This window comes from Antechinus flavipes, chromosome 5, assembly GCF_016432865.1.
Source record: "Antechinus flavipes isolate AdamAnt ecotype Samford, QLD, Australia chromosome 5, AdamAnt_v2, whole genome shotgun sequence".
Classification (NCBI taxonomy): Eukaryota; Metazoa; Chordata; class Mammalia; order Dasyuromorphia; family Dasyuridae; genus Antechinus; species Antechinus flavipes.
In genome coordinates, this window is record NC_067402.1 from 148634959 (window position 1) to 148659150 (window position 24192).

At 32.7% G+C, this 24192-nt stretch overlaps 1 protein-coding gene across 7 annotated transcripts in view; it reads right to left on the reverse strand.

Moving 5' to 3' along the window:
* Positions 1-24192, reverse strand: part of MAGI2 (membrane associated guanylate kinase, WW and PDZ domain containing 2) — an 895053-nt gene that overhangs the window by 723143 nt on the left and 147718 nt on the right. For all 7 annotated transcript variants that reach the window (XM_052000674.1, XM_052000676.1, XM_052000675.1 and 4 more), the window contains exon 2: positions 6958-7077. In XM_052000674.1, the coding sequence (XP_051856634.1) occupies positions 6958-7006 (49 nt within the window). In that variant the 5' untranslated portion in view covers positions 7007-7077. The remainder of the gene's footprint in view (positions 1-6957; positions 7078-24192) is intronic.

The window sequence follows — 24192 nt, forward strand, 5'->3', positions numbered from 1 at the left end:
TTTATGATTTTTAAAGGTCCTTCACTATATCTCACCCTCCCCTCAAGATTAATTTTCAAAGATCAGGCGATCATTGTCATTGTCTCCCTGTGTCCCATAAAAACTTTTAATTTCCAGATTATATGGAAGCAGAGAATAATTCTAGCCTAATTCAGTCTCTAGGTAGGAGTGTCTGTAATACTAGAGGATCTAGAATGTGAATAAAAGAGGAAACTAGGAAGTGTTTCCTTCCCCCCACCCCCTCCCAGAAGACCTGTCCTTTATGAGTTACTGGACCAAAGGAAGATGCTTAACTTTGGGCTGAGATCTGACAGAATGGGTGACAAGATAGGACAATAGGACAACGTGATTATGCCCTAATCTTCCTTCTACCAATTCACTTTAACTCAACAATGATTATACATGATATTGACAAAAGAAAATACTAGGAGATAATGATAAAAAGCAAAAATTAATGTCATCTCTGGTCTCAAGAAGCATTCTACAACACATACATAGTTAAATAAGCAACTTTTGCAGAGCAAATACAAAATAATTCTGGAAAGGTGGGAATCATAACAGCTGGGGTAACTAGAAACCTCCTGAGTTAAGCAGTAAAGGAAGTCAAGATCTCTATGACCTCTTCAAAGTTACGTAAAAATTTGTAAAGGGTAAGGATATATCATAAAATACTTTCTACTCTACATTGAATAGCCAAGTTCCATGACTAAATGTATTGATGTTCCATCAATTAATTTAGTCATGTGCATATATTAGTGTTTTTCCCAAATTAGCTCATAATCTTGATGGAAGGGATAATTGCATATCCTGCTTCTGTATTCCCCTTGACACACAGCACCATAGCTAGCTCAACTTAATAAATGATTGTTGATTGACTGATAGATAGATATAAAATGAAGGTAGAACTAGGCTCAAATATTCTAAAGCCTTTCTGCAGTAGTTAATTGTGATCTTTAGTGAATTACCCACCTTGCTAGATTTTAATCTCATCTCTTAACCTATTTTAGTATCATGGACCCCTTTGGGCAGTCTGGTGAAGTTTATGGCCCTCTTCTCAGGATATTATTTTCAAATGCATAAAATGTACATAGTACCAAAAGGCAACCAATTTTACTGAAATGCAATTATCAAAATCTATTTTTAAATAAATTCACAAAACCCAGGTTAAGAACCTCTGAAAAAATATGGTGCTTGAATAGAAAATCTCTAAAATCTCTTCCCATTCTATCAGTATAGAAAAGAGTAACAGATCAAGGGTGTTTATTACATAAAATGATACAGAGTGCTTTAAAACAGAGAAATATTCTAAACTGAAAGAAAAAAAAAAACAGTCCCCTCATCAAAAGGCACAGGAATTATCTATGAATAACCCACAAAAAGAGGCACAGCCATGTTGTATGCCTATGCCTTTGCACAATTGATACTTAATATAATTTTTCTGGAATGATTGACTATTTAGAAGAGTTAATGCAGAGCTATGAACAAATGATAATTCTTATTCTGAAGGAGTAAGAAGTAATATATTAGATTACAGAGCCTTATATTATTATATTATATTATTATAATGTATAATCTATATATTAGATTAAAGAACCTTAAGGCTTTCACTAGTAGCACAGGGGCTGCAATCTAAGTCCTGTTGCCTGACCATGTACAGAAAATAGAGAAAGAAATATTAACAGCTGCTGCAGTACTATAACTAAAACGAGAAAATCAAGCTAGGAAGTCATAAGAAATGCTGTGCAAATTGGCTGAAACACTAAATGGCAGAATTCAAGTTCACTGTTATGGCAGAAAGATGCCCCTTTGTCACTGTTAAACTCTCCACTGTGCTGCTCTCCCAAGCCTTGATGATAACACGTTCTTCAATCTCTGACTGAAGGGCTGGAGGATAGATTTCCAAAGAACTCTCCTTACCTTCTCTAGGAGAGGGCAGAAACTGAACTTTAAGTTCCCTCCACTTTGCCTCTGCTGCCCAGCCTTGTTTCCACCCCAAAACAGTTGATTCTATGCTAGGTCCGCTGTGGTGCCCTGTTTCTCTCTGCCTCCTTTCTTTTGTGTGTTGTCTCTCCCTTTTCAGAGGTCCTCAAACTACGGCCCACAGGCCAGATGCAGCAGCTGAGGATGTTTATCCCCCTCACCCAGGGCTATGAAGTTTCTTTATTTAAAGGCCCACAAAACAAAGTTTTTGTTTTTACTATAGTCTGGCCCTCCAACAGTCTGAGGAACAGTGAACTGGCCCCTTATTTAAAAAGTTTGAGGACCCCTGCAGATTGTTAGCTCTATGAGGGCAAGGACTGCCTTTCTTTTTCCTAATTGTATCCCCAATCCCCATGGCACAGGGCCTGACAGGTTGAAAGCACTTAATAAATGTTTATTGGATTGGGCTGGAAATATCCCTGCACTTTAGCCACGCGAAAGTAGCTTTGAATCTCACCCAAGCTATGTATTAACTGCATGACATTGTGCGAGTCATTTGAACCCTTTAAGCCATTCATTTGTAAAATGAGTATAAAAAGGTCTGTCCTATCTGCTTCAGCAATCTCTTATTAGGAAAATACAAAACTTAAGATATTAAACATATGACAGCGATGGGGAACGTGAAGCAGCTAACTTGCCAGGTGTCCCACTATGGAGAATGGAATGGCTCCTTTTAGGGAAGACTGCAGTCTCAAGGCCGAGTTCCCAACAGAGCAGGCCTTTCACAGAGGAGCTGCAGTTACTAATCCAATGGAACATTCCATGTGTGCTTAGTGTGGGAAGGGCCGTTTATCCCACACCAGTCATTCCAGCTGCGTCTGTATGACTAGATTCTAATCACCATCACTAGCGACATTGTGAAGGACTGCTAATATATGTGCTACTTCTTCAGAAGGAGTGTTTTCTTGAAGTACTGGATTTCTAGGATTCTAGCCATAGAATTTGAGAGCTGGAAGGAACTATGGAGATCAGCTGGTTGAATTCCATTATTTAACAAAAACTGAAGCTCAGAGAAATTTAGTGATTTATTAAAAATCACATCTCAGTACTCCATGACCTGATTCTGGAACTTCTTTTATTTAGGGTATATCATAATACTCCTTCATTCAAAAGTAGAAATACATGAAGCACAGTAAGGGTAAAAAGCTTGAATAAATGAATGATGAAAAGAGGCAAGACAGTCTCTGCTCCCAAAGAACTTACTCTTAGTTTCTATGCAAAAAGATAGCATACAAAGAGGAGTTGAGAGGAAAAAAACATGTGTAGAAGGGTGGAAGAAGGATGAAGGAGAGAAGGCCAGAATGAAATATTTTCATATGTCTATTTAATCACCACAAATTATAAAATAAATCAACCTCTATACTTCTTGATTGGACATTACTTGGGAAGAAGCAAATGGCAAGGGCTATCCTACCTTGCTAAAGGACTTATGGCCCTTATTCAGGCTTAGGCACCAATTCCAATATTCAATATGTGGCAACTGGTCAAAAGAATTAGGAAGAGGGTCTGTACTCTAGAGTTAAAAGTAAATTTATTTTCTTCAAGGAGTATTCAGTTTGGAGGGTCTGGTCCAAGAATTCATAAACAGAAGTCTATGTCTAGATTTCAGTGGGCCCATGAATTTGGATTAGAAAAAAAATACAACTTTCTCTAACTTCTAAGTTACTTTTAAAATTTCCTTCATGTATTTAAAAATGTCATTCTGAAAAGTGATCAGTTGGCAGACTTTTCCAGAGGACCAAAGGGATCCATGATAGAAAACAGATTAATACCTCCTGCTCTATTCAATATAGTTATTGAGGAATGGGAGAGCAATAGTGCAATGTGCTAGCATTAAAAAGAGAATAAATCTGAGACCAGGAATAAAAATAATGGAGGGAGGAAAAAATACGATAATAAAAGTATTTTGTTAAGAAAGTCACAATCTCCTCTGGGACACTGATTAAAGAAATTTGACAAATCCAAAAGCCCTTTTGTTCCTTTCTGTCTTTTTGATGAACAAATGATTTCCACTTCCTTTGTATTCTGTGAAAAGAAAACTCATGGGAATACTTCCCTTGCAATCCTGCATATGACAAGGTATTTTACAATCTCACACTTAGGGCCAGACCTATAGGAACATCAATGAATTTATAGTAAAACTTGAATTTTGTAAGTTCCCCAAAGACTCAATATGCCAAGACTCTAAAGAAATCTTACATGTGTGAATTTCTCTGGGAAATTGAGGATTTCTTGTCTGAGTTCTCTAAACACAGGTTTATGAAGTCATGAAATGGATTCCACAAAATATTCAAGATCAGATCAAAGAATCCCAAACTTAGATAGCACCTCAGAGACTACATAGTATAATCCATATATAACCAGCTATTCCATCTGTGATAATCCTTATAAATTGTCATCCATCTTCTGCTTAAAGAAGCCTTGTGAAAATGATCTCACTACTTCCTTAGCCAAGTCTCTCCGTATTTGGAGACCACCAATTGTTGGAAAATTTCTCCTTGCTTGGAGCTGAAAATTGCCTCTCTTCCATTTCTAGTATTCATTCTTAGTTAGACCTTTTGGGGCCAAGTCAAATCAATTTAATTTATCTTTCATATGGAGGTCCTTCAAATACTGGAAGACAAATAGAGAGTGCTACTGCTAATCTAGGTCCTTCTTTGTCTAGGATACCCTTACCTAGTTCATACAAACCATCCTCATATGTATAGGCCCTTCATTATCCTGGCCATCATTCTCTGAAAAGTCTTTAGCTTATGCCCTCTTTTAAAATGGAGCACCTGGAACTGAACACAATAAGCTTGATATGGTCCTACTGGGACAGGGCTTTCACTTTCCTTGTCCTAGACACTGTCTGTTTTTATATAACCTAATGAAACATTAGGTTTTTTGGAAACGCTACAAGACTTAATTCATATTGATCATTTATTTTTCTAAAACCTTTTCATATTTTTTCATAGAAATTATATATTAATCATACCTCTACTATCTTATTTTGTATAAATAATTTTTTTTTCTTTTAAGTAATTATAGTATTCCACCAATAATCTCTCTCCTCAGTCAAATGAATTTGCCCCAGGTGCTAAAGTTGCTAGTTACAATACTATACGCCTGGGTGGTTATCTATCCACAATAAATTAAGTAAAATAGTAAATTAAGAGCTTTTGTCTAAAAGGTTGTTAAAGGAAGATTCAGGCAGTTTCACTGGACTTATGAAATCTAGCTGAGTGTCAAAAATCTGAGTAATTTGCTCTCTAAACTTAAAGTTTTTTGGAACTCAAATTTGAAACTATACCTAGAAACACTGGCATTGTAAGACTTGACACCTATTTTTTTTTTAAAGAAAATACTGAATAATCATCATGTCTAACATATTAGTTATATTACTAGTTTGAGATATATTTATCTGACAGGAAAGGTTGTCCTCAGATTTTATGAGTTTATATGTATTCAATTTATAATAAGTCTTTAAGACATTGAATGAAATATCAGATTATTACCTATGTTTCTTTGGGAATACTACTATACATTAGCTATTACCCTTTACCTAGTTGAATAAAGTGCTTATATTAAAACAATTATGGACAATCTCACTAACAAAAAATACAAATAAAGACTTATTAAAAGTGTATCAAATCAAACCGAGACAATATTCTGCCAAGGTACTGAATATTTACTGTGCTGTTTTTATTTTTATAAATCAATCTCCACTAAATATCACCAAATAACTATCCCTTTTGTAAAAGCACATTATTTAAAAATAACCTTTTTGTTCTCTCTAAACACATGCATATATATGTAAAAATTGCTAAACTTATGTAAATCCAGCCATGTTTCACTAGTTTGATGAAGCAATACATATATAAAGCACATATATGTATTTAATAAGCTTCACATTCACAGAAAGTAAGCTATCTATCTATCTATATGAATGTATGTGTACACACATATACACACAATTTCTCATGAATGTGATAATTAACAAGTTAGTGTTTGAACTAGGCATGTAAAATTTATATATATTAATAGTATACATAAATAGTATTTTTTCTAACACTATTATAATATACTCAATTATTGACAACAGAAGTATCAGCACCAACAAACGTCACTAATTTGCTGTTATTTATGGCCTCTACTTAAAAAAGACACACAAGAAAATAGATGATATATACAAATAGCTAAAATGAAAAGAACATAAAGCTTAGCAACAGAAGCTATGAATCCTAAAGTATGTATGTGACAAATTAACTGCAAAATTGAATATCTCACTCAGCCTCTCCAATCCCTATTTACTTACTGGAAAGTGTACACAACAGTCTTTACACAACTTCTCAGTATGTCCATTGAGCTAGCATGTTAACAGAATAAAGTGCTATATGAATATGAATTATTGGGATATATATTAAGATTATAATCATATGAACCTCAGTATAAAAATAAAGGTGGGGTTTTTAGAAACTAACTCAATTTTTCATGCAAAAGGTATTATTTTGCTTTATTTAAGTTTTGAAAGCTAATTACAAAGAAAAGTCCTAGAATTTTTACTATTTGTTCCAGATAGATGAAAAACCTTTTTTAAGGTTATACATCTAGGAAGATGGGGCCTCAAAAAAAGCCCCCAGCCCTCTTGATTTGAGGAATCAGTACTATGTTTCACTGTACCTTGTGTTAATAAGCCCATTTTGTCCCTAAAGATACAGCATGAATTATGAAAACTAGTGACACATTTATTTCAGTGTGTATATTAATAGGTTTCTTTCAGTGACTTTCTCAACTAATTTCATGAACCAAATTAATCCAGCTTCATTTTATATTTTCTTTAGGAAATGTGCTTTACAATTGCCATCTGCCTCCTCATCAATTTCTGAAACCAAGAAATCTAGCACATTTGTGACACGATGTCCTAATGCAATTCAATTAAATGAGAAAAAATGTAATGATACTACAAAACAGATTTGGCAGTAAAAATGTGCTTACCTTCATATGTTCCACTTTCTAGGAGAGCGCCACTTTTCTCTAGTTCCATAAAGTCTTCAACAGTAATGAAAATATAATCCACACCGGGAACCTCACCCTCCTTATGTGGTCTTGTGGTACCTGAATTAAAAAAAAAATGTTTGTAGCTAAACTTAAAAAAGGTTCCACTTCTGAATGATGAATAGCACTTACTCTGTGTATCATTTGTGGTTGGATTCTATATTTATCTTTCTGTTTGGCAACAAAAAATACTGGAGTGGTAAACATTCAAGTAAATATACAAAACATCTTTTTCCATCAAGCACATAAAGAGTACATTGTCATGGAATATGTCTGTCTGCTTTTTTTTAAAAAACAGAAATCATTATGTACTTTGTGAAGAGGTGTTTTGAATACTGAGCCAGGAGTTGGCTAGCTTAGGAATTTACATATTTCTCTCCTATGAATAGGCTTCTATTATTCTGTCCAGATTGCTGTGTTGTTACATAAATGATATCAAAATACATTAAAATATATCAAGTAATCTTGAATTTACAGGGTCAATAGTATATTTGAGTTAATTATTTTAATTTTACAGGGAAGCAAGGTGGGACAGTGTTTAGAGTACCTGGCTGGTGGCAGGAAGACCTGAGTTCAAATGTGACTTTAAACAGTTAACTAGATGTGTGATCCTGGCTGAGCCACTTAAATCTGTTTACCTCCATTTTCCTCTTATGTAAAATGAGCTGGAGAAGAAAATGGCAAACCATTCCAATATCTTTGCAGAAAAAAATCCCAATATGGAACAAATGAGGAATTGGACATGAAAAAATCACAAACAATAATAACATTTGGATTTTACATATTTTTTTTGTGGGGGGGGGGAATGAAGGAAAGCTAGGATAGCATAGTGGATAGAGGAAGATCTGGGTTTAAATTCTATTTCTGAAATACTGCCTGCGTGATTCTGCAGAAGTTACCTAACTATTTAGTGACACAGGGCATTCTTTAATACTTGAAGATTCAAACAAGTTGTAAATCTGTGTTCATAAAAGGATTTTCTTCACATTGATAAAATGATAGGTAAGATAAAATGACTATGGGGTGAGAGGAGGGAAACCTGAAAATTTCACAGCTAGATTTTTCACAGAATATTGCTTCAATCTTCTCCCCTGTCTATGTCACTTACATAAAGCATCATATATAGTCAGAAATAAATGTAAATAAAAAAGGGGCAAATATTATGTAGCAACCTGCATAAATCACATATGCAATCAGTAATTTGGAGGACAAAAAAGCAGAAAGTTAATTTAAACTTTTCCTCTAAAAATAAAAAAAAGTTGGCCTTAATTTTTACTTTCATTCTTTGCATTATAGTCTTACAGTCAAAATGACTAAGACTATTCCTTTAAATCTCTCAGAAGAAAATGCAACCTGCAAATGAGAGGCATATATTACTGTCAGAATTCACAGTATGCGAAGAGATTATTCTTGGTTTTAAAAAAAAAACCTAAATTTCATTAAAGCTGTTTTGAAAACATTGTCCACCCCCCCCAATCCTTCTTTGATTATAAAACAAATTTGTTCTTAATAGCATTTAATGGTATTCATTGACTTCTTATCATTTATGTTTAAACTGTGACATATTGTGTAATGTTTTATCTTTGTACTTATGGTAGAAAACCTACAGTTCCTGCTACTAGCATGAATAATATCCTTTAATTAATGTTGTTACCACAGACATTTCCAATTTCCTGTGATTAACCCTTGTGGATGAACAGTACATTATTAATATATTGGGTTTTTTTTTTTTTTTTTTTTTAGCAATTTGTTTTTCTGTTTTGTTTTATTTTTATGGGAGGGAACACACTCAAATCATTAAGAAAAATTATCTCCTGAAGATTCAATTTTCCTTACTGATTTATCTGCATATTTCAGAAGCTTCAGACTTTGATTAATTAACCATTTTCACTGTGGCAATGAATTTATAACAACACAATATGTATACAGAACCACATTCTGAGTCACTATCTGTAGGTACTTTCTCTTTTTTGGGGACTACATTTAATTTTTTTTGAGGGGTGTGTGAAGTATGCTTTCTCCTTTTGTCAGTTCTTAGAGTCAATTGATTGTGTCTATGCTTTTATTCTCAAAAGTTGTGCTGGGTCCCTGTTGTCTCTACTGTAATTTACCAACTGATGATAAACCCAAAACATTAGATCACACATGGAGTGCCAGAGGTGACAATTGAAGTCCCTATAGATGCAAATCCTGCTATTATTTTACAGATAAAGATACCCTCCCCTCAATCTCACTGGAAGCAATTTATATGATGCCAAGTTCAGAGCTTTTTGCCATCAGTCAATCAATATTTATTAAATTTTTATGATATGTAAGGAACTGTACTATATGCTGAGTAGAAAAAAGGGACAAAAGGTAGTCTCTGTCCTCAAAAAGCTTACAATCTAATGGGGGTACATGTCAGCAAATATATACAAAGTACATTATATACAGGATAAATAGAAAATAATTACCAGAAGGCAGGTACTAGAATTAAAAAGGGTTGAAGCAGGCTTTCAGTAAGAAGATTTGATTTTAGTTGGGACTTAAAGAAATCTGGGGAAGTAAAGAGAATAATCCTGACGTGGCTTTTGCTTCCAAAGAAAAAGCCCTGGATTTAGTTTCCATTGTACTACATCTTGGAAGTAAGGTGAAAAAGCCCCTAAATTATGGACTTAGACTGCAGCATTAACATTACCAAAAAAATTAGGAAAATGTCCCACATGCCAAGCCTCTAAGCAGTGCATGTATAGGTAAACTACTGCTGATGTTTTATTTGTCCCAGAAATGTTCAAATATTGGAATATCCTCCTCTGCCTTCTGGAATGATTGCTTTCAACTGGTGCAATCAAGATTTTTGAAACAAATAAAAATTGGCTATTGATGCTAGAATATTGACAATCATATAAATCAGCTATTTTGGGAACCTAGCTTTTCTTTGCCTTGCCTCTCCTTTCTCCTTTTTCCTCTCTTCTCTTTTCCTTTCCTCTGCTCTCCTCTCCTTCTCATCTCATCTCCTGACCTGTCCTGTCCTGTCCTCTCCTTTCCTTTTTGTTTCATCTTGTCTCATCTCCTTCTTTCTTTCTTCTTTCTTCCTCTTTTCCCTTCTTTCCTTCCTTCTTCCTTCCTAAACAATGCCAATTCTTTCAATGCAATCTTTTGTGATTAGTGATCTAATCTTCTACATCACAAAAATGTCACCCCAAACTAAAGGCAATACTCTAATGAGCAGGGCAAAGTATGGCATCATTATCTATTTCTTTACTAGGAAGTTAAGCAGACTGCAATGATGTTTTTGGCTTTTGAACACACTAAACCTGAAGGTCTCTTTTAAACAAATGGTGATCTTACCCTTCATGTTCTTTGAAGTTGATTTTCTGAAGTATAAATTTTAATTAATACAGGAAGTCCAAAGATTCTTAAATTATTTCTCTTCAATCTGTTTTCCATAATAATTTTTTTGGGAGAGATATGGGGAGGGGGCATATCAGATGTCTTAGATATTCTTCTCATTTTTCAGTCTTTTGACTTTGTCCTGCCACGTTTTATCTCATAGAATCCTTGAATTCTCTTTTATTTCTAACTGTTGTGCCACAATTTTCTTTAATTAGTCTATCTCGATTTCCCTAATTGTTCTACCTCAATTTCCCTGAATTGTTCTGCCTGGTTGCAACATCCCCCTCCTAATCATTATGATCCAGATAAGGAGAAAGACCTACTATCTTAAACATCATGACCCCAGACCTTCCCTACTTATCAGAATGTCTAGTGCCTCCCCCCATCCTGTCACTGTTCTTCTTGATCCCAATTTATCAGAATGTCTAGGACCTCCCCCTACCCTATCAGAATTGGATCGATAATCCATTCCCTCTCTCAGTGCTCTGACTCCACCCCTGCCTCAGTTTACACCCTGGTAGCTTGGAGCCAAAGGCATATATACTTCATGGAAAGCACACATTAGCTGCTGGATGCTTTGGACATCAGCCGTGGGGCAACATGCTTCCAGCACAATCTCTCCCTCTCAGAAATCCAAATAAATTATTAAAAACTCTATAATTGCTATCTTGCCTCAGTTTCTCTGGCATTACATAAACATTAGGCAATGATTTTTTTACTATCAGTTTTGTTATTTGTTTTCCTTTCAAATTTTTCCTTTTAGACTTCGATTTAAAAAAAAATTAAATTTAGCTTTTTAAAATTTCTTGCATTATTTATTCCATCAACTATTGGAATTCTTATGACCAAGCAATTATTTTTTTTTCCTAATACTCTGCTTGAACTTGGGGTTGAGATAGAATTACCCTCTTCTTCCTTTTTTTTTTTTTTTTGTATATCTTAAACTTCTCTTAACTCATAATTTTTTTTTTCAATTATTAGGAGATTTCTTCTATTTAATCCTGTTTACAGCCCCAGTCCCTCGATTGGGACTTTAGTCCAGGGCCAGATTTTACTGCCCCTCAGAGTTTTGGAAGGGATGGGTAAGTCCCTACTTGGTCCTGAACTAACTGTACTTGGATGTCTTTGAAGCTCTGACTTGGGTGGCTTAATTAAGTGTCTCTTACCCTCTGCTACAAATCCTGGATTCGGATGGCTCAACATTGGTGCCAACCATGACATCATCTCTGATTCTTTCTTCTTGCCCAATTTCTAAATGAGCATTTGTGCCATTTTGTGCTGGGACAGATGTGGGAGATTCTGGTAGTTTCAGACTTCCTGGAAGATCCTCTGACACGTGGACTCCCTTGTAATCTATTCCTCATGTCCTGCTGTGGTTCCAGCATGGGTAGTAATGGCCAGTCTAGCTTACAGTGATAGTTTTGTTTCTGTTAGCAATGGCTGGCTCTGGAAATTCTTTGAACTTCAAGCCCTATGAATGGAGATATCATGCTGACTTCTGCCTCTCCTAGGGAGACTCTTCTCTGATCTTGCATATATAATTCTTCCCAGCTTCTGATAGTCATAGACTCAGTGAAAATCCTTATTGATATTTCTCTTTATCTTTTTTTATTGGTCATTGTTCCAAGTGGTGTCTTTTTAGATCATTGTTGGGGAAATCTGGGCTCCTCCAGGATGTTTTATATTATGCCCCTATTTTACTCAATGTTGGGGTTTTCATTTCTCAGAAGGAGTCAATGAAATCTTTATCCTTTCCCTCTACCACATATAAGGATAAAATGGGATTAGAAAATGGAAAGGGATTTGAAAGTTAAACATACTATAAAAATGTAAAATGATGTAGATATCAGAACATTGAATGGCAAACACAAAACAGTTCTGTTCATGGCTATTTTTATTCATCAAAAATATACTATTATCACCAAGAAATCCCAAGAAGTTTTTTTTAATATAGTCTTAATTTCAGAACCTTCACAATTTTGGAATTGCTTCATTACATTGTACAAAATGTACATATAGATAGTTGAATTAAATTGAATGTAAGGACCAAGAAAACAACCGCCACACCCAAACCAAAATAAAATAAGACAAACAATCCTCGGAATTATAGCAATTTAACATTTCTTTTAATTAGTTTTTAAACATAAAGATCTATATTACTTTGGGAATGAGGGTTTGGTTAAGGGATGAAGAGAGGATAAAGATAGGCAAGCAGTAATAAAAATCAATTTCCATACTTTGAATGAGACAAAATATGAGTCTTGGATGATTCGGAATTATAGCAAGTTTTTTCATCTTCTGTTAGATGGTGTATAGCATAGATAGAACCTATGTTCCTCAGTGCATTAAGGTTTGGGGACTTTGCTGAAGCATTTTAAAAATATGAAATTGCTCATAAAGCTTGATTAGTGGATAATTTCATTTTAGTGACAAGCCCAATTCCATGGTTCATGAGAGAATTGGAGAATATGCTTTTGGTTCTACATAAAAATAGATTCAAAAAAAAATCAGCCTTGAACAAAGTCAATTTGTAAAGTAGTAGATTAAGATTTGGGATAAGATTCAGTCTAGTAAGACATAAACAGAACTTTGGAGAGATGTTTTAATTAAAAAAAAATCAAGAGATATTTCATGCAGGTAAGATAGATTAGACTTAAAGCAGAAAATTTCCTTATTTTTATACTGATATAATAATAGTTTTTTTTTCTCCTGACTTATATCATGAATACATTTGTTACAAAAAGAAAACCATCTAATCACCTAACATGCATATTTTATGCAATCTCCCAAATTACAAATATAAGAGGAATAAAGCAAGAAATAGAGTAGCTTTTTTCTGCTGTAATTATTAGTTTAATAATTCACTTAGTTTAACTCTCCATGTGATAGACAAACAAAACAAAATTACCTTTTACATTTAATTAAAACTCCAACATTACATCTCTCGTACAAAAGTAGTACTATGATAAATATGGCTTTGATAGTAAAGGTTTCTGTTACCTTAGTCATATAGCAAATATATATTAGTTCCAGTACTAACCTCAGATCATTCTTCAACTTCTAACTTAATTTTTTACAATCATTTTTAGGGAAAGCAATCTAAAAAAGAATATGTTCACCATCCCTACCAACAACTATATGAACCCTGACCAATTGCTACCATTAGGCAGGCTAGCCCAACAGCCCTAGGAATAGCAAAGTCCTCTATACCCACAATCCTGCTACTAGCTCATGACTGTGGCCATCTTTTGGAGGAGCAACCCTTGGAAAAATATGATTTATTGTCTGTCTCCTTAGAGGACATAGCTTCTACCTCTTCAATTACGATAGCTATTGAAAAGAAAGTTCAAGTTCTTGGCTGTATTTAATAGTTTCACATTAGAAATAATTATCTATTGATGTCTATCACATTAAAAAGAATGATTTACCACTTCTTTTTGCTAATGTAATCTCAGGACACTGGATTGTTCCATCTAATTTACAGATAAGACCACTTATATGTATTAATTCCCTCATTAAAACATAAGCTCCTTAAAGGTAAGGACTATGTTGTCATTCTTTTTTGTATCACTTCTGCTTTGCATTTCAATTAGCATATAGTAAAGGCTTAATAAATGTATTTTCATTCATTTATTCTTTCATGGAAGATAAAAGTTATGTTGACATATTCATTTGGACAATAGTTCAGCAATTGGATATTATTAGGCTCATTAATTATTACAGTCTTCTGGAAAAATCTACAAAAATTGCATATCCCTAATTTTTTTACAGTCTTTTGCAGACCAATTACTTATCACAAAAAGTATGATACATAAATCGATCTCAAACTCTAAGTTTTTAAGCACATCATTTTTCCATTTACTTATTTATTTCCTATTTATTTTGCATATAGTTTGATATGTATTTGCTTTCCCTTTCCCATTAGATTGTAAACTACTTGAGGGAAAGGATTATTATTTGCCTTTCTTTGAATTTCTAGTATTTAGTACTATGTAGCAAGATTTAACACATAGGAACTTAATGCTTTTTGACTGACCTATTAACTACTTAGAGGAATGCTATAATTCTAGGAAGAATTTGGGTGGATTCTTTATCATTTTATCTTACATTCACACACACATATATACACATAATATACATGCACCCACATACATATATATACATGCCCACAGATGTTCACACATACACACATATACATCTTCATTTGCCCATATGTAAACATACATTTAAAATAATATTAATATGACTGACATATAATGTTGATTTCTCTCTTGATTGAATTTTTAAGTTTGACTTTGTCTAAGATCAATGATTACTAGCCCTATTTTTTCCTAATAAATTCTATTTCTTATCCTTGTAACATTTTCATATCTCTTATTTCATATCCCTGCTCACTCTTCTACTTTAATTCTGTTCCTAAACTTGCCTTACTATTACTTAAATAACTTCCATCCGTGGATCCCTCCTTTACCTTTCCCCCATTCTTTCCTTCCTTCTTTATCACATTCCCATTAATTCAAAGATCTTATCATACTCCCATGAATCTAAATATCTTCTATATTCCACCTTATCCTATACCACATTCTCTCTCTTTATCTCTTTTCCACTAATCTACAAACCCTTGTATTTCCCAACTTATTCTATTTCCTCCTCCCATATTTCTTTATAGATTTTGAAGAGTGCTATACCCTTCGTGGTATATATCTTAAATTTTTTGTTAATGACAAAAGTTCCCAAGTTCAAAAAGTTTACATTTTAAATCTCAACATTTGTGACAAGGAACTGGAAACTGAGTGGGTGCCCATCAACTGGAGAATGGCTGAATAAGTTACAGAATATTATTATTCTGCAAGAAATGATCAGCAGGATGATTTCAGAAAGGCCTGGAGAGAATTAAATGAACTGATGCTGAGTGAAGTGAATAGAAACAACATTGTACATAATTATGTACACAATTATGATTAATTCTGATACGTGTGACTTTCAACAATGAGATGATTTAAGCCAATAGCCTAATCTGCACCCAGAGAGAGGACTGCAGGGACTGAATCTGGATCACAACAAAGCATTTTCACCTTTTTTTGTTGTTGTTTGCTTGCTTTTGGTTTTCTTTCTCATTTTTTCTTTTTTGATGTTTTTCTTGTGCATCATAATAATTGTGGAAATAAGTATAGAAGAATTACATGTGTTTAACATATATTAGATTGTTTACCATCTAAGGGAGGAAGTGAGGGGAAGGGAAGGAGAAAAAAATTTGGAACAAAAGGTTTTTAGAAAAGTGAATGTTAAAAACTATGCATATATTTTGGAAATAAAAAGTTTAAAAATCTCTACATTAAAATGGGTATGATAAGCCACACAAGAATTCATAAATAAGATATCAATAATTTAGGTCATTAGACAATCCATGTGATAAAAGGCAAAAAAGAAGAATTAAATGAAAAAGCTGAATGATACCTTTCAAACTGAATTGATTTTCATATTTGGTGGCTTCAACACAAAAGCTGGCAAAGGCAAAGATTACAAATAAAAAAATTGGTATAAATCAAAAAATTGAAAAGAGACTGGAAGCTTATGAACTATTCAGAAGCCTCACACCTTTTATATCAGAAATACACTCTTCAAGAAGAAAGGTGAAAGATACTGGATACAAGTACCAAATATTTTACACACACACACACACACACACACACACACACACACACACACACACACACACGACATCTCCTCCCCACCCCCCACCCCCACATATATACAATGGACTAAACCTTAAACGAGAAGATATTGCTTTTTTTTTTTTTTTTGGACAGTGTTTATTTAAGCACAAACTATTGTGAAGCATAAAATAAAGACACCAAAGCATCACTTCACCTATTTTTGGTCATAGATACCTTTGGCAGTCCAGCAAAGCTTATGGACCTGGTACCACATAACATTTTTAGAGACATAAAGTAAAATACATATGATTACAAAGGAAATACAATTATGAAAATATATTTTTAAAATTCATGGATACTTCCACCAAAATCTCTCCACAGATAATTTTAGTGTTTGTGAACCCAGGTTAAGAATCCTCAAACTAGATAGAAAAGAAGTAAAAAGTGATAACATGTAAGAATAAAGGAGAAAGATGAAAAGATGTTCCATGCAATTATCACAACTTCAGTCTAACATGTTTAAATGAGCTGTTTGTTCTGAAACATGGGAAATAGGCAAAAGTAATGACATTGGTTTTAAAGACCATTATTTATTAGAGGAATCTGATTGATACTTAGAAGTCATCAATATAAATAGACTAAAAGAGTCCAAAAACCACATCTACCTTTAAACAAACAAAATTAAGCATAATTTTCAAAATATTTAATTTCAGAAAGCTAAATAAGTTGGTTGCCAACTTTTTATAACAGAAGCTATAAGTAATGTGCATTCAGGCATAGAAATGACGAAATGTAGTTTTATATAATGTCAACATAAACAATAACTATGAAAACTGAAAGTTCACTTTATCACGCTCTCATTGTATAATAGTAAAGAAGGTTAGAAGCAAAATACCTGGATTTTGAAAAAGAAAATCAAAAGCTCTCTAATGTATCAGGAAATGCTATAGCTAGCATAGCCCATCAGCATGAATGTAATTACCTGGTTCAACCACTTAAATATAAAATTATAGCTTGTCTACATCTATAGTAACCATAAAAAAATAAGAAGATAGAAATGATGTGTCATTAAATACTATTGTAGTCATAAAACAGTTCAAATTCAATATCTTTTTCTACCAATTTGCACACACCCACTCACCTCCCCTCACATACCTACACCCACACAGATATACATACAAATAAAGTAATGATGCCCTTGGCATGATTATTAGAATGAAGGTGGAGAAGGAGAAAGGACAGAGATGTAGGTCTTACAGATAGAAAACATTAAAAATAAAGAGCTGATTCTTCTGGTTTCTTACCTCACCTCATCCTTTAAGTCATGAGAACAATTATATTTGCACAATGGAATACTAAACTAAATATTATTGACTTTCAGATATTCTATATAATACACAGATATAACTGATACAACGAGAAAATGAGTGAATACTGGCTACAAATAGAATAGATAGTTAACTGGCTTTGTTTCACAAGAAATATTTCATTAAATACCAGTCTTAAAATTCTTCCATATATTTTGAAGAAAATTAAAAATATGTGACAGCAAAGTGCCAATTAATTTATCTATAGAGTTAATTTAAAATACTTCATTGTTTTATTTCTGATTTTCCTTCTTTCCCATATTATCTATTGCTGAAGAAAATAGTTTAGCAATACCTACCTTTTGACTCAATTTGTGGTGTTTCAAGATTACATATCGAGGATGAAGCAAGGAAAAATAGTTACTTTTTATAAAAAATACATTTTTTACTTTGAAGTTTTTAATGTGTTTTCTTTTGCAAAATTAATGTGGAATAGGCCAACTGCACAGATAAGTGCCTAGGGCACTAAGCAACACAATGACATTCTATGCCTTGACCTTAGTGTTGTACAGCAAAATTTTAATGGACCATGATTTTGCCATTTTATTACATTAGGATCATGAAATTATATTAAATTTTAATATGTCCATATGTTTCTTTTGTATTTATCCTCCGAATAGTTCAAGGTATTTCTTTGAGTATAGCTGAGTATACATAATACCAAAACATCAAGATTAAAGTGAAACATTCTTTTAATCACTTAAATATATTTTCAAATATTCAATTGCTTGCCAAAATATAAAATGGTAAACTAAATATTTTGTCAGACTTAAGCATACTGGTGGATAGTTTGAATGATATTACTTATCCTATTTAAAAAAAGAAAAAAAGAGAGAGATACAACAGCTGTTTTCTCCAAATTCTCCCACATTTAAACATCACATCACCCTTCTGTTTTTCCCTGCTACAAAATGCCTTCTCCTAAAAGTTAGCTAATTCTTCATAGAAAAAATGATCCTATTGTAGTAGATTGATCATTATATTTAATAAGCATTTTGTTGAATTTTGGCTGAATTTTCTTCACTCTGTATCAGTTCAAATGAGAATATTTGGGTGATTCTCTTGATTATTCAAATTTGTTATTCCTTAAAGGACAATATATCATAATTATACTGAACATTCCGTCACATTCTAAAACCATCCCCAATTGGATAATTTGCTTCTAGCTTTTTAATAGCACACACATAATGCTACTATGAACATTTTTGCATATGATCTTTTCTTGTCATCAATAGATGTTGTTGGCATATGCCATCTATAATGCAATGACTGAGTCAAAGGGTTTGAAAAATTTAATAGCTTTTCTTCCCTAATTCTAAATCCTTTTTGAGAAGAGCTGAAGTAATTTACATTAAGTAGTATGGATTTTTTGCAGTCCATTCAATTATGAAATTCTTCATTTTTACCATTTTAATAGGTATGAACTGATAATTTAAGATTTTCTTAATTTCATTTCCTTAATTATTAGTGATTTTGGATTCTTTCAGGTAGTTATCGATAATTTAAGTTTCTTTTTTGGAAAACTGTCTTTTGAGCACTTATCTTTCTTAACTCTGTTATTGACATGTATTTTAGGATAGATGGACCTGATAACAGCCTGATTTTCAATAGTTTATTATATTAGTCTTCCACCAATGGAAAATTAGCAATTGGTGATCATCACAGCAATAAGATTATTGGAACATATTCTTAAAAAATATTTTTGATTACATTTTAAGTTCTAAATTGTCTCCTTCCCTAATTTCTCACTCTGCACTGGGGCAGGTACTATTGACCATTCTATTTATCAGATCTCTGGAGGTAGATAGATGATAGTACTTTCTTTGTGGGTCCTTTATAGTTGATTCAAGCATTTATAATATTCGGAATAGCTTAGTCATTCACGGTTATTGTCTGAATAATATTGCTACTTCTGTATACAATGTTTTCTTGGTTCTGCTTATTTCATTCTTCATTCTTCCATGCAAGTATTTCCATTTGTGTGTGTTTATGTGTGTGTGTGTGTAATATCAGCTGGTCCATCATTTCATACATTATAATTATACTTCATTACAATTATATACCACAAGTTGTTTAATCATTACCAACTGATGAACATCCCCTCAAATTCCAGTTCTTTGAAAACACAAAGCGAGCTGCTATAAATATTTTAGAACGTACAGATTCTTTTTTCTTTTTTTATGATGTGTATGGGAAACAGAACTAACAGTGGTATTGATAGATCAAAAGATATACATAGTTTTATAATTGTTTGAGCACTATCAAAAGATTGGTCCTAAACTGGTCTCCAAAATGATTGAATCAGGCCACAATTCTACCACAATCCCAATTTCCCACACTTTCTCCAACATTTATCATTTCCTTTGTGTCATATTAGCCATTCTTATAGACATGATGTAGTACACAGTGTTGTTTTAATTTGCCTTTCTCCAATCAATAACAATTTAGAGCAGTTTTCATATGACTTTATATATATAAACTTGCCTGTACATATTCCTTGACCATTTATCAACTGGGGAAATTACTCATTCATATGCATTTGACAAAGTTCTTTATATATTAAAGATATGAGACTTTAGAGAACATTTTCCACTACTTTTCTGTTTTCCTTCTATTCTTAGTTATATAGATTTTATTTGTCAAGACCATTTAAAATTTAATATAATAAAATAGAATGGTAGATTAAGTAGAATACTTTAGATATAATTGTCATTTTTATTTCACTGAGTCTTTCCCCCCATGAGCAATGACTATTTTTCTAATTATTTAAATACGATTTTATTTGTATAGAAAGTGTTTTATAATTAAATTTATATAGCTCCTGGCATGTATACTTCTACGTGTTTTATACTGTATATGATTATTTTAAGTGAGGATATCTCTTAATATTTCTTATTGAAGAATTTTGTTGATGAGATATAGAAATATATTGCTTTTTAAAATAACCTGCTACTTTACTAAAATTATTGTTTCAACTAGCTTTTTACTTGATTACCTAGGACTTTTTGAGTATATCATCATATTATCAGCAAAAAGATAGTTTTATTACTACACTGTCCAATCGAAATTCTTCAATTTATTTTTCTTCTCTTCTTCTTTCTCTTATTGGTACTGCTAGCATTTCTAATACAATATTTAATAATACTGGTGGTGATGTGCATCCTTGTTTCACTCTAGATCTTACTTGGAAGACTTCTAGCATATTCCTATTATAAATAACATTTACTGATGATTTTAGATAGATGCTTCTTATAATTAAAAAAAAATCTATTTATACCTATGTTTTCAAATGATTTTTAAAAGGAAAGAGTGTTTGATTTTTTTAAAAGCTTTTTTTCCACCTCTACTGATATAACCACATGATTTTTGTTATTATTGATATAATCAAATATGTTAATAGTTTTCCTCCTTTTTAACGTTCCTTGCATTTCTTGTATAAATTTCACTTATTCACAATTTATATTATTTTTGTGAAGTATTGTTTTAGCCCTTTAGCTATCATTATATGCAGGATTTTTTTTTAAATCTATGTTCCCTAGTGAAGTTGGTCCATAATTTTCTTTCTGTGCTTTTGCTTTTCCTGGATTAAGCATTAGCACCACATTTATTTCATAAAAGGAATTTGGGAGGACTTCTTCTTTTGCCTATTATTCCAAATAATTTATTTAATATTGGAATTAATTGATATTTAAGTGTTTACTAGAACTCACTTATAAATCCATCCAGTCTTTTTTTTTAGGAAGCTCATTTATGTCCTGTTCAATTTCTTTTTCTAAAATAGACTTATTTATTCTATTTCTTCTGTAAATCTAAAGCAGTTTATATTTTTATAAGTATTCTTCCGATTTACTTAAATTGCTCAATTTATTTACATATAATTGGATAAAGTAACTCCTAATTTTTGCTTTGATTTCAACTTTATTGATAAAATATTCATGCTTTTCATTTTTGATACTAATGATTTGGTTTTCTTCTGTCTTTTAAAGATCATATAAAGCATGGTTATCTAAGTTATGGCTTTGTCCCATTTTATTATTTTTATATAGGTGTTTATCATCCATTATTATTACCAACTCCAAGTTTTATTAATTAAATCATTCTTTTAAATTCAATTTTACTAATCCTGTCTTTAATTTTTAGTATTTCTAATTTTGTTTGTGTATGTTTAATATATTCCTTTTAGTTTTAATTTCAAGCTCAATTAATTCTGTTTTTAATTTTATTGATATAAGCACTTAGAGATATAATTTTTTCTCATTACTTTTTTTTTAGCATTGCCTAGGTTTTGATATCTTTGTCTCATTTATTATCATTTAAAATTTTTTTCTTTAATCCACAAATTCTTTAAATTTTTATTATTTAGTATTGAATTAATTTCTAATCTATTTCTATGATCCCTTATCAAATGCTATTTTCATTTTATTATAATTTGGAAAAAACTATCCATTTAATATTTCTTCTTTTCTGTGCTTATCTAGAATTTTTTTTTTTATTTAATGGTCAACTTTTATAAAAATACCATGAACCAAAAAAGGTAAACATATATTCCTTTCTATTTCCATTCAATCAACTCTAGATAGCTCTCAATTTCACTCTGTAATTCAGTTAGCTTTTCTTACAAAAATTTGGATGCTACTGTCATTAGTGAATATAGATTAAAATTGAAATTACTTCACATGGTACATTTATATCATTACATAGTTTTCCTGTTTATCTCTCTTAATTAAATATATTTTAGTTTTAATTTTGTCTGGGATCATGACTACTGCTACTGCTTTTTTATTATTCAATTTTTTGGTATCAACTGAAATGTAATAAATTCTAATCATGCCCTTTAATTTTACTCTATGTGCATGTCTCATTTTTAAATATATTTCTTCTAAATTACTTATTGCCGGATTCTGGTTTTTAATTCATTATACTATCCATTTTTGTTTCATGGGTGAATTAATTTCATTCATGTTCAAAATTATAATGACATTCTTTTCTTTACTCCACCCTATTTTGCTGTTTATTTTTTTCTCCCTCTCATTTTACCTTATGCTTCTTCAGACATCGAATTTACTTCTGATCACTGCTTTCTTCTAAGATTCTCTCCTTTAATCTCTCTCCTTGCCCTTTTCTCTGTTAAGAAGCAAACCTTTCTAATTTCCTTCTTCCCAGTTCTGATAAGAATAAGGTTCTAGCAGTACCAGACCTGCACCTTATCTTGCCTCCTACTGTAACAGTTATTACATTCACATTAAAATTATGAGGGGAAAGGAAAAGGCTTCTTATGGAAGAGCATCTTAGTTGCAACTTGAAAGCACCCAGAAAAGTAAAGTGTTATAGATGAGAAGAGAAAGTGTTCTAGTCATGGACAATAGACAGAGAAAATGCCTGCAGCTGAGAGAAAGAGCCTTATTTGTAGAACATTAAGTGAGTGGATGTCCTTGAGTCAAAGAGTACATGAGAGGGGCAAAGAAACATTTTCTCTAGATTAGAATGGCTCAATGTAAATGAAATCTGAATGAATATATATAGTCTCTTATGGGTTTTCTCCCATAGTGTTCTCTGGCCCAAAGAGCTTCAAGGGAGGTGTGAACTCATAAAGGTACAAAGTTTACTTTGTGAAGCTGGCATATTTGTGAACTCCAATGAGTAAAGGTGTGAACACAAGCCTTGTATTAATTAGTTCTACTTAGTACCTTGTTTCAGATTCTGCCCAAAACATCTTCTTGTAAGATTAGATCAACGCTAATTAGTTAGCAGTTAGTAAGGATTCCAACATCTCCCCCTTTCTTTTGTTTTGGAACATAGGATGGTCATGACCTCCCTGATTTCTCAAGGTGGTGAGAACTCCACCTAAAAGGTGATCACGCCTTCCCTGACATCTCAGGAAGGGAGATGAAAACACCAAAGGAAATAGGAAATCAAATCAGATTAGTGGACTTCTGAAGGGGTACACATAAATCCATCAATATGAGCCAGAACTTTGTAACAGATATACATGGTATACATAAATCCATTAATATGGAAAGCATTATACACAATTTACAAAAACACATAGCAATATAACACAGGCTAGTAGTAATGTAACAACCTGAAAATTTACACATGTCCATAAGTCCTAGAAATAGTCCAAAAAGGATTCCGTTGTCCATTAGTTCATGTGCCAGAAATCCAATAATTCCTGTAAGCTCTGAAGTACTGCAAAAGTCTCATCAACAATTTTTCATCTCAGGGAATCCAATGATTCTTGCTGGTTTTTTCAAGAACTAAAACAGTTTCATCTTGTCTTAATCCAATGATTCCTGAAGATTTTTAAAAGTTCTTTTAACAGTCTCATTGTCAGTTATGCTCTTTCAATGGTGAGCACAATCAGCAACAGAACCACCCGATATTTCTTGGGTCTTTTCCTTTGTTTCAAGGGTCTGCTCCATCTCTCTGCGATGGACAAGGCGAATGCGGCTCATCGGCACCCATCTGATTCCTTCTCCACATGTAGAGATGCAAGCAAATCCTCTCCCCCAAGCAGTTAGTCTATCTGGTCCCTTCCATTCATCACTTTCTGGATCTCTCCACATCACCTGGAGATTATCTAAAGATAGTGGAGCTGCTCGCACTGGACACTGCTCTTCTGGTGGGTTATAAAACCTGTCTGCTGGAGCCAGTGCATCTTTATCAAAGATTAAAAAATTAATGGTATAGAGAACTAAATTTAGAAGTTCTCTAGGGTTACCCATGGCTCCCCCTTTCTTTTGTTTTTGGAGGAGTGTCTTAATGTCCCTGTTTCT